Source organism: Bison bison, unplaced genomic scaffold, assembly GCF_000754665.1.
Source record: "Bison bison bison isolate TAMUID 2011002044 unplaced genomic scaffold, Bison_UMD1.0 scf7180017864242, whole genome shotgun sequence".
Classification (NCBI taxonomy): Eukaryota; Metazoa; Chordata; class Mammalia; order Artiodactyla; family Bovidae; genus Bison; species Bison bison.
The window spans coordinates 2,053,052-2,068,520 of record NW_011494814.1 but is presented as its reverse complement, the minus strand read 5'-3'; the positions used below and the strand labels follow the sequence as shown (position 1 = coordinate 2,068,520).

General features: G+C 39.0%; 1 protein-coding gene across 10 annotated transcripts in view; it reads left to right on the top strand.

Annotated features, from left to right (window-relative positions):
* NUBPL (nucleotide binding protein-like) overlaps window positions 1–15,469 on the top strand; it is a 399,736-nt gene that overhangs the window by 195,589 nt on the left and 188,678 nt on the right. For all 10 annotated transcript variants that reach the window (XR_825857.1, XR_825856.1, XR_825858.1 and 7 more), the window contains exon 8: window positions 5,975–6,060. Coding sequence is in view for 7 of the 10 variants with exons in the window: in XM_010846993.1 (XP_010845295.1) it covers window positions 5,975–6,060 (86 nt within the window). In the remaining 3 variants the exon portion in view is untranslated. The remainder of the gene's footprint in view (window positions 1–5,974; window positions 6,061–15,469) is intronic.

The window sequence follows — 15,469 nt, the reverse complement described above, 5'->3', positions numbered from 1 at the left end:
GGAGGGATTGGGGGCAGGAGGAGAAGGGGACGACAGAGGATGAGATGGCTGGATGGCATCACTGACTCAATGGACGTGAGTCTGGGTGAACTCTGGGAGTTGGTGATGGACAGGGAGGCCTGGCGTGCTGCGATTCATGTGGTCGCAAAGAGTCGGACACAACTGAGCGACTGATCTGATCTGAACAGAGTTTGAAATCCAAAATATTAAATCTTAAGAGTCCAGCATGAACAGATGCTTATAAAAGAAGATTGCAGAGACATTTGTGTAAAACAGGTAGGCTTCTCTAGGTGTTTACTGATCAACATAAAGATGGACTCAAGACTTGAGGATTTAATCTTTACTGATAGTATCAGAACTGAGGGAAAGAATGAGAATGAGAGAGAGAGCGAGCATGTGAATAGAATATGAGAGAACTGGATGGTTCTAGCCCAAGCTCTTTAGAATCTCCAGAAACTTCTCTTGTTCTCAGTGGTTCACAGTGAACGCAGTCTGAATCCCTAGTGAGTTCATCATTAAGGTAGGTGATTGGAAGCTGTTGCCTTTGACTCCATTATTGAAGAGCTAATCTCTCTTTCTAAATAGCAGATGTGTGTCCAGATTCCTTTAACAAACTTGAATTCTTAATTAAAAGTGCACATGCTCTCTCTCACCAATGACTTTGAAATTCTGTGATTTCCACTAATTATTGTGTTTTATAATGCTTTTTGGCAGCAATTGGCATAATTTTCTGTGACAAAATTCATTTCTAAAGTGAGCAACGTAATGATTGATCTTTAAATTAGTAAAACCTGTACCCTTTGTGACTATACCAATTCTCTCCTCTGTTGGAATGGAGTGTAGAATCCAAAACAGTGACTCATGAAAGAATTATTTATATTCCCTGTTGAAACACAGTCTGGGGGTACATTTAAGGTGAATTTGCCTTTTTAATTTTGTTTTACTTAATCTGCTGCTAATGTTAGTGGACATTTATTGATATTACCGGGAATAATGTTTATAATTCAGGAAGTTTGGGAGTTATAGAGAAGAATGGCAAGGGAGAGCTAAAAAATACTGAAGCAAATCTCCTTTATAGTCAATAAACAATTATGTAAACATAATTCTGCTAAGCTAGCAGAAAATGATTATTTTGCTGTAAGTATCTTTAAATAAATCAAGGAGCATCAGCAGCATTAAATATTAGAGCACTGTGAACATTAAGAATAGCAGTTAATTTCTTCTTTTAAGTGTTGGTTGACTTTACATTGATGTGCTAAAGGATTATATAGAATTACTCATCCAGGTATACTTAAGGGCAGTTTTTGTTGTATATTTTTATTAGGTTCCAACACTGAAGTTCTCAATCAAGCATGGGTATTAGATACAATTTATGCCTTGGAGACTTAGAATGCCATAGTTGAGTAATTCCACACTGGTATAATTATGATCAGCCTAACATCTGGAATGATTAGTTTTAAATGCTTCAGTTCAGTTCAGTCACTCAGTTGTGTCTGACTCTTTGCAACCCCATGGACTGCAGCATGCCAGGCTTCCCTGTCCATCACCAACTCCTGGAGCTTACTCAAACTCATGTCCATCAAGTCGGTGATGCCATCCAACCATCTCATCCTCTGTCATCCCCTTCTCCTTCCACCTTCAATCTTTCCCAGCATCACGTTCTTTGCATCAGGTGGCCAAAGTATTGGAGTTTCAGCTTCAGCATCAGTCCTTCCAATGAATATTCAGGACTGATTTCCTTTAGGATGGACTGGTTGGATCTCCTTGCAGTCCAAGGGACTCTCAAGAGTCTTCTCCAACACCACAGTTCAAAAGCATCAATTCTTCAGCACTCAGCTTTCTTTATAGTCACTCTCACATCCGTACATGACCACTGGAACTAACTGCTCTGAACTTGGATCCAAATCTAGATATGCAGTTATAGATGCAGTTTCCTGTCAATACTCAAGAGAATTAGCAGTTAAGACAATACTCTAAATAATTATTTTTCAAGATGTTTATATATTTTCCAGAATCTGATAGACAACTAACCTCTTATAGTAAATCCCAGAGGGTAAAATGCCTTTTACATAGATTACAACTTGGAAAATAACATTTAAACAATATTATTTATTTAGACTTAGACATTTACCCTAGAAAATGAATAGAAAATTCTTCATGGAATTCTTGAGATGGTACTTTATGGTACTCTGTTTTTACCCCTTGAAAATTATTATCCTTATTGCAAAGTAAACATTCTCTTTGTTGCTATTAGTATTCCTTGTGGTCAGTAGAGGGAGCACAAGTTTCCTAACCATCACAAAACTGAAGTGACATCATCAGTGATGGTATAGAGGGGAACAATCTAGGCTAGTTCATATTGGTTCCTGTTCCAGAGTCTGTGAGAAAAATGGAAATTTATTAAGTAGAAAGTCAAGAATTGTAGAGATAAACTGTAATATCAGATTTAGAAATCATATTTTAAGTTAAGAGATTAGTAACAAAACCCAACATAATTCCTTTAAAATTGAAAAATATGCATTGTGATGCACAGATTGGTTAATGACTAATTTTACTGGAGATTTTGTTTCTCTTTTGTTTACTTTATTTCTTTGTAATTTGTAGAGGTCACTTTCGGGTGTCTGGAATAGTACACGTGTGATGCAGTAAAATTTGGTACAGCAAAAGAGGTGTAGTGATTTCTATATGGGTCAGTTATGTTTTTGTATTGTTTAACAAGGGGTAGACATTTTTTTCTCAAAATTGCTTCCTGAAGACTGATTGCATTGCAATTAGTCAATAGTTAAGAACATATATTTAAGGGGAAGAAAATCTTACACCAAAAACTCTTATGAATGTAGCTGGTAATTCCAGAGGAATGTTTACATGTTTTATGAGCATTTTATGGAACATGGAAGATGATCGTCTGTCCTTGTCAGAAGTTTATTATGATGGATGAGTGGTACTGTTTAAATTACAAACAAGCTCAGGCATCATGGACGCTTATTTGTGAGACCATGTTAGTGTTAAGTACAAGAAAACCAAGACACTTTAATCCCTCTTTCTAGGGTCTTACAGCTATCACTAAGCATTTTTGTAACAGTTTTGTTATTTTTTAAAAAGTGAAATAGCTCTTTAAATAAGACCAGTGGAAATAGGTTCATTTTATAGAGAAGTTAATTGAGATGTATTGAGATTTAGTGAGCTATCCAAGATTATATAATGCATTAGCATAGTCAACAAAACCAGAATTCAGAGCTTTTGCTTCCTGGTTCAAGGAGTTACAAAGAGTTCTTAGAGCTGTAGTCTAGGATAATTCGAAAACATAGGACAATTATTTAAATCCCTGATCCTTTGTTAAGTGCCTGTTTTGTGTACAGCATAGTTATTTTGATTAAAAATTGAGAAAAATAACCATCCATGAAACTATATTGTCTACTAGTAATATAAACAGTGAATGAAGTGTGTTTCAACGAAAAAATGTTTATATTATCTTAAAGCTAAAGGTACTTTTTAGGACTAATAGAAATCCCCTCTATACTGATTTATCGTTATGAGAGAATTTGGAGGAAATAGCCGAGGGGTTGGAGAAGGCAATGGCACCCCACTCCAGTACTCTTGCCTGGAAAATCCCAGGGATGGAGGAGCCTGGTGGGCTGTTGTCTATGGGGTCGCACAGAGTTGGACACGACTGAAGTGACTTAGCAGCAGCAGCAGCAGGGGTGGGGGGCATTGTTTACAGGTGAAGAGAATGGCTCTGAGATTGAGGGACTATAATTCTTAGAGGAGGTGGTATTTCACGTATGCTTAAATAGGATTACTGAGGCAGTCAGGTTGAACTGAAAACTACAGTTAAGAGGGAATGCAAAATCGTGTGATCAGAGAGCTGGCTGAGACCTTGAAGACTATCTGCCCTTGCATTAATTTTACGGCTAAGGAAACTGAGACCTGGAGTGATTCTGAGTTATTTGCCCAAGGTTAGTCACACAGGTAGATGGGGGCAGAACTGGAATTAATTTTCCTCCAAATGCCTGGATATGATAACAGAACCGGGAAGGTGGCAAATTATGGAAATACACTGGATGTGCAGAGTTGAGTATATTTTTGCACAACAGTTATTTCCATCAGTCTTTAAAAAAGGAAAAAGAGAAATGTTGGTTTGTTTTGGGTTTCTTGGGAAGAATAAATCCAAATAGAAGAATGTAGTGATCCATGGAACAGTTCAAAAAGTAGGATGAGCTGCCTGATGGCAAATATGAAAATGACCTTGCCAACAACGTCTAGAACATTTTTACTAATAATAGTAATAAAGATAATAAAAATATAACCAACAGCAACAGCTACCATTTATGGATTGTTTACCTATGGCATCATGTCGAGTATCGTATGTACATTACTTCATTAAATTATTGCATCCTGTGACCTAAGAATTACTATGCCATTTTGTAAATTAGAAACTAAATCTCAAAGAGATTAAGTTATTCCCCTTGTCACACTGGTAGTCAGCTATGGAATAAAAATTTGAATTCTCATTCTGTTTGAATTCCAAGCCAGTGTTTCTGAAGCTTGACTAATGAATAAACCCTTCTTCTAAAGGAAAATAATCTGCTCATGCCCCAAATAGACTTATTTTTGTTAGTAGGCTACTTATCTAAGCATAAACACAAATCCTTAAGCTTATAGCTGTTATATAATTTTTAAAAACTACAAAACTTACAAATTACATTCAAGCAAATGTGTAAGATCAGTAAAATTCAAACTAATGACATTGATTTAGTATGAAAGATAAAGTTTTTGCTGAAATGAAAGTACCAATTGCAAGATGAATTTGTAGCTAACTGCTGCTCTGGGTTTAGTGTGCCAGTGCTGCCACATGCTTTGTGAGGACTTGATGCTGCTGCTGCTTTTCTCTGTTCTGTCTTCTTCAAATTGTCCCTTCAGACTCTGTAGTGCTCTGTAATAGTACCATCTGCCCTTCACTTGATGCATCAGTTATTTATTGTTAATCCTACTTCTGTTCTCATTGGCTGTGCCAAAGTACTACTGCCAGTTTGGTGGTCTGGAATGCCGAAATGTCACGGCAGTAAATATTTCATTATAAGATTGTGGTCATCAGGTGACCTAAAATATGTTCATTTTTTCAGTCTATCATCTAGAAGAAACCCCCAAATTTAAGAAATTCATACTGTCTACAAATCATAACCAGGTCTCTGGTGTTTCTACTTACAGGAAAAAATTGCACTGCACTTTCCCTCAAAACTCAAAACCATCTGGTTACTGTGGGGTAATAGTGGAGACCCAGGAAAGCCTCCATCTCCATCTACTTTCAGTGCTGCCTTAGTTCAGACTGCCCCTGTTTTGCATCCGAGTTTCTGCCACAAGCCCTAGTTTTATCCCCACCAAAGGATTCTCTACAGTATAAACCACAGTAGCGAGTTTTCTGGAATACAGATTTAGAGCTCAGCTGGGTATCGCTTCTTTCTGGAAACTTTCCCTGTTGTTTCTTCTTATCACTTGTTTCCTCACCCCATTCACGACCACCTTAACCATCCTCTTCTCTTGTTCTTCCTTTATAACTCCATAACACCCTAGGTCTACCTTTATTATAACCCTTATTAGCATATTGTGTTGAATCCTTAATTTGGGGGTTTCCCCAAGTAGGCTGTTAGGTTCTTGAAAGTAAAGCATACCTTGTGCATCTTCTAGGTAGCACGTTGTGTGTGTGTGAAAGAGAAGAAGATCCTGATGATACAGCTGTGATCATGAATCACAGGTCAGTTTTAATTTTAGGAGTGAGGAGTCAAAACTTGGCAAGAACAAAACAGATATTGCCTTATCTTTCCTATTCATGTATGTGAAATTTATGCAGATTACCTAAACGGTTAATATAATAGACTCTTTTAGTGTGTAGTCAACATAATTTTGGAAGTAATCTTTCCATACGGAATTAAATAATAGCATCATTTTGCTGTGGTTTCTGTTTCCACTTGGTTAGGTGCTGTCATTGTCTCCACGCCTCAGGACATTGCATTGATGGATGCACACAAGGGAGCTGAGATGTTTCGAAAAGTCCACGTGCCTGTAAGTATTTACACCTTCACTGTTGGAAAAGTAAGAAATGCTTCTAACTGAAAAAAGCAGATCATTGAGAAATACAATCCAAAATTTAATTTAGTCCTGGGTGGAAATCTGTGTGAACACCCTACTTCATTTTTTGTTGTTGTTTAGTTGCTAAGTCATGTCCAACTCTTATGCGACTCCATGGGTTGTAGCTGCCAGGCTCCTCTGTCCGTAGGCTTTCCCAGGCAAGAATCCTGGAGTGAGTTGCCATTTCCTTCTCCAGGGGATTTTCCTGGCTCAAGGATTGAACCCACATCTCCTGCATTGGCAGGCAGATTCTTTACCACTGAGGCCGGGGTAGCCCATTCTTCATTTTAATTGTTACTTTAAACATACACATATAGGTGGAAACAGGAATGCACATTATATTAATCAAAGAAAAATCTGAAATATCCTTCAAGTATGAGTTTTCTGAACAATTATTCCCTCTCTCAACTATCTGTAGCTGTCACTATCTAAAAAAAAAATAATGAGAATTTTGAGAAATTATTTAGGTAGATGACTTTTTTCCTTCTGTCTTCTACAGTTGTAACTCATTTATAGCTCACCATCTTCTTGAAAGTAAGAATTTGCTATACAAAGTGGCAAAAAATAAAAATATTATAAAAAGGAGTGAGAAGACAAAATCAGATGGACTCAGAGTGAAGTCTGTAAACAACTTGCATGCTATTAAGGGACTTAGGTGTGTGCTGGAAGTATGCCATGTATTTTCAAGCAGTCACAGGGAAAGAAACATAGGCTATTATAAGACTGTCCATTTCTGTGGGGTTAAATAAAAGAGCTTGAAGCACTACTTATAATAGCCAGGACATGGAAACAGCCTAAATGTTCACTGACAGATGAAAGGATAAAGAAGATGAACTATTACTCAGCCATCAGAAAAGAATGAAATAGTGCCATTTGCAGTAACATGGATGGACCTAGAGATTATCATACTAAACAAAGTAACTCAGAAAGAGAAAGATAAATGCCGTATGATATTACTCATATGTGGAATCTAAAGTGCTATACAAATCAATTTATTGATAAAACAGAAGCAGACTCACAGACATAAAGAAGACTTGTGGTTGCCAAGGGGATGGCGGAATAGGGAAGGAAAGGAACAGGAGTTTGGGATTAGTAGGTAACATATATATACACATATATAACTGAGTCACTTTGTTGTGCAGAAGAAATTAACACAACATTGTAAGTCAACTGTACTTCAGTAAATTTTTTAAAAAAGAGCTTGATGCTCAAAAGAAGCAGAACTGAGAGAAGAGACATTACTCTTTCCTAGATCCTCAAGAATATTAATAAAAGAAACCCTGTAGGTAATGAACACATTTTCATCACCTTTGTAACCATAAATAGAGGGTTCTTCCTCCTAGCGTGCCTCATCAAAAGCAAGTGGATTTGTGCCAAAGTGTGGTTTAGAGCAAGTGTTTCAGTATGAAGCCAAAATGATACTTCCATCTCTGTGGCTCCCAATGGCTTTGTTTAATTCTTGGTTAGATTTTAGAGCTTATAAAGCGGAACTTTTTGTTTTTGTTTTCCTATATGGCTTATTGCAGAGTCTTTCATATACTTCCCTGGGCTGCACAGTAGGACCTTGTAGTTTATCCATTCTATATATAATAGTTTGCGTCTACTAATCCTAGACTCCCAATCCAACTCCCTGACCCCAGCAACCACAAGTCTGTTCTGTTTGTGAATCTGTTTCTTTTTCACAGGTAAATTTATTTGTGTCACATTTTAGAGTCCACGTATGAGTGACATTATATGGCATTCATCTCTCTTTCTGGCTTACTTTGCTTAGTGTGATAATCTCTAAGTCCATCCCTGTAGCTATAAATGGCATTATTTCGTTCCTTTTGATAGCTGAGTAACATTCCGTTGTATATGTACGTACACACACCGCATCTTTATCCATCCATCTGTTGGTGGACTGGACATTTAGGTTGTTTCCATGCCTTAGCTATTGTAAATAATGCTTCTGTGAACATCGGAGTGCGTGTTTCTTTTTTATTTAGTTTTGTCTGGATATATGGCCAGGAGTAGGATTGCTGGATTATACAGTAGCTCTATTTTTTGGTTTCTGAAGAACCTTCTTACTGTTCTCCACAGTGACTGCACCAATTTACATTCCCACCAACAGTGCAGGAGAGTTCCCTTTTCTCCATGCTCTCGCCAGCATTTGCTGTTTGTAGGTTTTTTAGTAATGGCCTTTCTCTTTGCAGTTTTGATTTGCATTTCTCTAATTAGTGATTTGAGTATCATTTGTATGTCTTCTTTAGAGAAATGTCTATTTAGGTCTTCTGCCCATTTTTTTATTGGGTTGTTTTGTTGTTTTGTTTTTTAGTTATTGAGTTGTATGAGCTGTTTGTGTATTTTGGGAATTAAGCCCTTATCAGTTGCATCATATGCAAATATTTTCTCCCAGTCCATAGGTTGTCTTTTCATTTTGTTATGGTTTTGTTTGCTATGCAAAAGCTTATAAATTTGAAGTTTAGCTTGGACAAATTTTAAAGCAAGTTGACTCATTGGAAAAGACTCTGATGCTGGGAGGGTTTGGGGGCAGGAGGAGAAGGGGACGACAAAGGATGAGATGCTGGATGACATCACTGACTTGATGGATGTGAGTCTGAGTGAACTCCGGGAGTTGGTGATGGACAGGGAGGCCTGGTGTGCTGTGATTCATGGGGTCGCGAAGAGTTGGACACGACTGAGCGACTGAACTGAACTGAACCAAATACCTGCTTCAGATAGAAAACTGTCTTGATAAAGCACTTAGTTGAACAATTTTATTTCCTATTATGCCTTCCGAGATAAACTAGATGCAAGTAATGTGCCTACGCAGATAACTAATAAGACTACTTATATGAGATTTTAAAGTATAAATCAGCAAAAAGTTAGATAGTTACCCACCCAAAATTATGAGAACAAGTAATTCATAATCCGTCTTTCTGGCAGGAATTAGATAACTGAGCCAATGGTCTGTTACTGCCACTTCAAGGTCATGATAATAACCATTCTATCAGCATATAAGTGAATGCGAAACTTCCAGTTCTGTAAGATGAGTGCAGAGGCAAGTGTCCAGCTCACCCAAAAGGAGCATGAAATCCTTGAGAGAAAAGGTTTTAAAAGAGAGGAAGCCAGAATTTTGTTAGGTGGGTGTCACTAACGGATAAAAGTTGAGCTGTCAGCCAGAAAGTATTGTGAGGAAGTATTAGGCAGCATAAGGCTTGTGGGACTAGGGCAGGATTAGTTATGGAAAAAAGGAACTATGCGTGAAGTGAAAGTGAATGTTGGAATATAAATTTGCAGAGTCAGAGCAGTCCTGGGTCATGACAAGGTACAGGATATGGTTGGTCATGGGTGTGTGGGACTGAAGAGGAGTGGAAATGAAAGTCATTGGAAATGCATAATTCCTCCATTATTTTTTTGACATTGTCTGTTGTCTTTATTATAGCCCTCATTCTTCACTGATTTTAATTATTTGCCTTCTAAACCGCAGAAAATTTGAAAAAGCGGTAGAATGTTTTAGTCAGCTCTTAACCTGCAAAACAAGACAGGTGTTCGGTAATCTTTGCAAGTAAATGAATGAGAACTTCCCAGCAGAGAGCTCTGTAAACTGCTGGAGGACAGCCATGGTGTAGGTGCCTTGTGAAGAGAATCCTGGCTTTGAGCAAGATGTGGATTTGATGACCTCTGAGATCCTTCTGGCACTTAAGAGCCTTGCAGTCTGAGTAATGGTAAAGCATTTGAAATTAGAAAGTGTTCCATAAATGCAAAGGAGAAATGTTATGCTTTGTTTATACCACTTTATTTCATTTTTTTCCTGGTTTTTAGTCTTGTTCTCTTTTTTCCCCTTTTGAAGTGCATTAGTTACCATGGAAACAGTGATGTCATTGGAATTCATTGGTATGGTCAGAGTTTATTAATGTCTACAAAAACGTTTTGAAATTAATTTAAATAATTTCTTAAAATTCAAGGCTCCTTAGGGGAAGGAGAAGAGCTATTAAATTCTCTGTTCTCTGCCTGAAATGATATTGACTTTGCCAAATTCTTGATTATGTCAGTATTTGTAGATAGACAGTTTTAAAAAATAATAATAATTTTTCAATCTTACACATTTTTAATGATGACTATATACTATGTCCAGAGAAGGCAATGGCACCCCACTCCAGTACTCTTGCCTGGAAAATCCCATGGATGGAGGAGCCTGGTAGGCTGCAGTCCATGGGGTCGCTGAGAGTCGGACATGACTGAGCGACTTCACTTTCACTTTTCACTTTCATGCATTGGAGAAGGAAATGGCAACCCACTCCAGTGTTCTTGCCTGGAGAATCCCAGGGACGGGGGAGCCTGGTGGGCTTCCGTCTATGGGGTCGCACAGAGTCGGACATGACTGAAGTGACTTAGCAGCATATACTATGTCATTCTCATCCATTTTTGTTGACTTTTATAAGAAAGTCCTTATAAATGTTAAAAAGCAAAAACATTACTTTGCCAACAAAGGTCCATCTAGTCAAAGCTTTAGTTTTTCCAGTAGTCGTGAATGGATGTGAGAGTTGGACTATAAAGAAAGATGAGCACTGAAGAATTGATGCTTTTGAACTGTGGTGTTGGAGAAGACTCTTCAAAGTCCCTTGGACAGCAAGGAGATCCAACCAGTCCATCCGAAAGGAAATCAGTCCTGAATGTTCATTGGAAGGACTGATATTGAAGCTGAAACTCCAATACTTTGGCCACCTGATGTGAAGAACTGACTCACTGGAAAAGACCCTGATGCTGGGATTGAAGGCAGGAGGAGAAGGGGACAACAGAGGATGAGATGATTGGATGGCATCACCGATTCAATGGACATGAGTTTGAGTAAACTCCAGGAGTTGGTGATGGACAGAGAGGCCTGGTGTGCTGCAGTCCATGAAGTCGTAAAGAGTCGGACACGACTGAACTGACTGATAAGGAAGGCCCAGACACCTCAATTTAGAGCCCTTCCTCTTCTGTTTGAACTGTAAAGTCACAGGTATTTCACTACCCAGCCCTTTCTTCTTAGGTAATCTCCTTTTCAGAAGCTGGAAAGTATATTAAAGTATGTCATTGTTTAGTTGCTAAGTCATGTCTGACTCTGTGCAATCCTATGGGCTGGAGCCTGCCAGGCTCCTCTGTCCATGGAATTCTCCAGGCAAGAATACTGAAGTGGGTTGCCATAACCTTCCCCAGGGGATCTTCCTGACCCAGGGATTGAACCCGTGTCTCCTGCACTGGCAGGTGGATTCTTCACCCCTGAGCCACTAGGGAACCACATAGTAAAGTATTTTTCCTCTCTTATTCTTTCTGTATATAAAGGGTCAGTTAGTAATTTTAATTCAACAAATATTTGTGTTTATTTATTCTACAAATATATATTTACTTACATTGAGTGCCTTCTATAAGCAAAGTACTGTGGTAAGCTCAATTGATGATTTAAAATAAAAAAGTGAGAATGAAGCCTTTTCTTCAAGTACCTTATCATTTTGTAGACTAACTTCATTGTGGTGCAGGGGCCCTGAATTCTGAGGGACATGAGAACTCTTTCTTCTCTGGGCTATCAAGGAAAGTTTTCATGGGAAAGCCATTTTTGGCTTTTTTTTTTTTTTTTTTTAATGTTCCTGTAATTTTGTACATGCTGGTCTCTGGCCTAAAAAGCCATTTCCAGTTCATATTCATTTTTCAAATTCCTGCTCAGGCATGACATCCTCTAGGAAGCTTTTCCCAACCTACCAGAAAAGGTTAATACTTCTTTCTCTGAACTACTTGAACATATATCTAGTTTGTCTCTTATTCCACTACAAGTTTACCTATCAGTCCCAACAGAAGAATCTGAGTTCTTAGAGGGCAAGAAACATATCTTAAATATCCTCAAATGTTCCTTCCTACACTGACATTTGACCTGTGATATAATGCCATCCACAATCTGCTGTTCCCAGCTCAAGGCCACTCTGATTGGCATTCTCTCTGCCCCAGGCAAACGGGTTGTCTTTCACTTCTTTGAGATTTCCATAGTTTCTCTTCTCTTGGTCCTCAGCATGCTGTTTTCATATTTCAGAACCCTTACCCTCACTTCTCACTTGGTAGATCCTTTTTATCCTTTGGTGCTTAGATTAAATGGCTTTTTCTCTGGGAGACTTGCTCTGACCCTATTAATGAGGTAAGCTTTTTCTAGTGTATGATTCAGTAATGCTCTGCTTCCCCTTTTGTAACTGTTTTCACATTTCGTCAGTATTTTCACACTGTACTGCCATACTGTTAACTCTGTGAGTACAGGGACCACTGACCTCCTACTGTGTCCACCATGTATGAAAGTGAAAACAAAGTGAAAATCACTAAGTCGTGTCTGACTGCGACCCCATGGACTGTAGCCTGCCAGGCTCTGTCCATGTAATTCTCCAGGCCAGAGTCCTGGAGTGGGTAGCCATTCCCTTCTCCCGGGTATCTTCCCAACCCAGGGATCAAACCCAGGTCTCCCACATTGCAGGCAGATTCTTTACCAGCACAGCTGCTCACTAAATTTATATTGAATGAATGAGTGGAGGAGGATTATAATTAGTTTATCATGAGACTAGGGAAGGGACAGAATTCAGTCTGAAAAAAATCAGGAAATAACTAGTGTTCAGGGTTATTCAGTTTGCTATAGTTGACATAATACATTTGTATGTGTCTTTGCTAGCTAGGCTCTGGTTCGGTCAAACCTTAAATATTAGGTTAAAGAATTTGGAAATTCTTCTTGAAATGTTTAGAGGCATTCATAATGAATGCTGGGTAGGAAAAAGACAAAATTAGAATGGAACTTTAAAAGAAATTAATCTTGCGGAGATAAGTAGAATAGCAGCCAGGAGTGTGGAGGCAATAAGAAAGCATTAGCAATGGTCAGAGTCATTCACTCTCTAGGTTGTGACCCACCAGTGAATCAGGAAATCAATACAGTGAGAGATATAACCAAAGTTTTAAAACAGTATCAGGGTAAATTGCTCTTAGGAAGAGAAAGTGTTATTTCGTAGGGATATGGTCTCAGTCATAAACACATATACATGTGTTTTTGTATTAGATCAAGATGTCAAATATTTCTCTTATAAGACAGTTTTAGAAAGTTGCAAAAACACTAGTGTAGGTGATAGGTTCAGTTCAGTTCAGTCTCTCAGTCATGTCCGACTCTCTGCGATCCCAGAGAGTAACCTTACATGGTCATCTGAGTTAAATTCACCCATTCCAGTCCATTTAGTTTGCTGATTCCTAGAATGTCGACATTCACTCTTGCCATCTCTTGCTTGACAACTTCCAATTTGCCTTGATTCATGGACCTGACATTCCAGTTTCCTATGCAATATTCCTCTTTACAGCATCGGACCTTGCTTCTATCACCAGTCACATCCACAGCTCGGTATTGTTTTTGCTTTGACTCCATCCCTTCATTCTTTCTGGAGTTATTTCTCCACTGATCTCCAGTAGCATATTGGGCACCTACCGACCTGAGGAGTTCCTCTTTCAGTATCCTATCATTTTGCCTTTTCATACTGTTCATGGGGTTCTCAGGCAAGAATACTGAAGTAGTTTGCCATTCCCTTCTCCAGTGGACCACATTCTGTCAGATCTCTCCACCATGACCCACCCGTCTTGGGTTGCCCCACGGGCGTGGCTTAGTTTCATTGAGTTAGACAAGGCTGTGGTCCTAGTGTGATTAGATTGACTAGTTTCCTGTGAGTATGGTTTCAGTGTGTCTGCCCTCTGATGCCCTCTTGCAACACCTACCATCTTACTTGGGTTTCTCTTACCTTGGACGAGGAGTATCTCCTCACTGCCGCCCTTCCTGACCTTCAACGTGGGATAGCTCCTCTAGGCCCTCCTGGGCCCATGCAGCCACTGCTCCTTGGACACAGGGTTGGTCCTCCCGGCCGCTGCCCCTGGCCATTATATCTACTATGGCTCCCATGTAGCCATAATGGTCAACAAAAGAGTCCATAATGCAGTACTTGGATGCAATCTCAAAAACGACAGAATGATCTCTGTTCGTTTCCAAGGCAAACCATTCAATATCACAGTAATTCAGGTCTATGCCCCAACCAGTAATGCTGAAGAAGCTGAAGTTAAACGGTTCTATGAAGACCTACAAGACCTTTTAGAACTAACACCCAAAAAAGATGTCCTTTTCATTATAGGGGACTGGAATGCAAAAGTAGGAAGTCAAGAAACACCTGAAGTAACAGGCAAATTTGGCCTTGGATGCACTGATCATAGCAAACACCCTCTTCCAACAACACAAGAGAAGACTCTACACATGGACATCACCAGATGGTCAACACAGAAATCAGATTGGTTATGTTCTTTGCAGTCAAAGATAGAGAAGTTCTATACAGTCAACAAAAACAAGACCAGGAACTGACTGTGGCTCAGATCATGAACTCCTTATTACCAAATTCAGACTTAAATTGAAGAAAGTAGGGAAAGCCACTAGACCATTCAGGTATGACCTAAATCAAATCCCTTATGATTATACAGCAAAAGTGAGAAATAGATTTAAGGGCCTAGATCTGATAGCTAGAGTGCCTGATGAACTATGGAATGAGGTTCGTGACATTGTACAGGAGACAGGGATCAAGACCATCCCCATGGAAAAGAAATGCAAAAAAGCAAAATGGCTGTCTGGGGAGGCCTTACAAACAGCTGTGAAAAGAAGAGAAGCGAAAAGCAAAGGAGAAAAGGAAAGATATAAACATCTGAATGCAGAGTTCCAAAGAAGCAAAAAGAGATAACAAAGCCTTCCTCAGCCATCAATGCAAAGAAATAGAGGAAAACAACAGAATGGGAAAGACTAGAGATCTCTTAAACAAAATTAGAGATACCAAGGGAACATTTCATACAAAGATATGCTCGATAAAGGACAGAAATGGTATGGACCTTACAGAAGCAGAAGATATTAAGAAAAGGTGGCAAGAATACACAGAAGAACTGTACAAAAAAGATCTTTACGACCCAGATAATCACAGTGATGTGATCACTGACTTAGAGCCGGACATCCTGGAATGTGAAGTCAAGTGGGCCTTAGAAAGCATCACTACAAACAGAGTTAGTGGAGGTGATGGAATTCCAGTTGAGCTATTTCAAATCCTGAAAGATGATGCTGTGAAAGTGCTGCACTCAATATGCCAGCAAATTTGGAAAAGTCAGCAGTGGCCACAGGACTGGAAAAGGGCACTTTTCATTCCAATCCCAAAGAAAGGCCATGCCAAAGAATGCTCAAACTACCGCACAATTGTACTCATCTCACATGCTAGTAAAATAATGCTCAAAATTCTCCAAGCCAGGCTTCAGCAATACATGAACCGTGAACTTCCTGATGTTCAAGCTG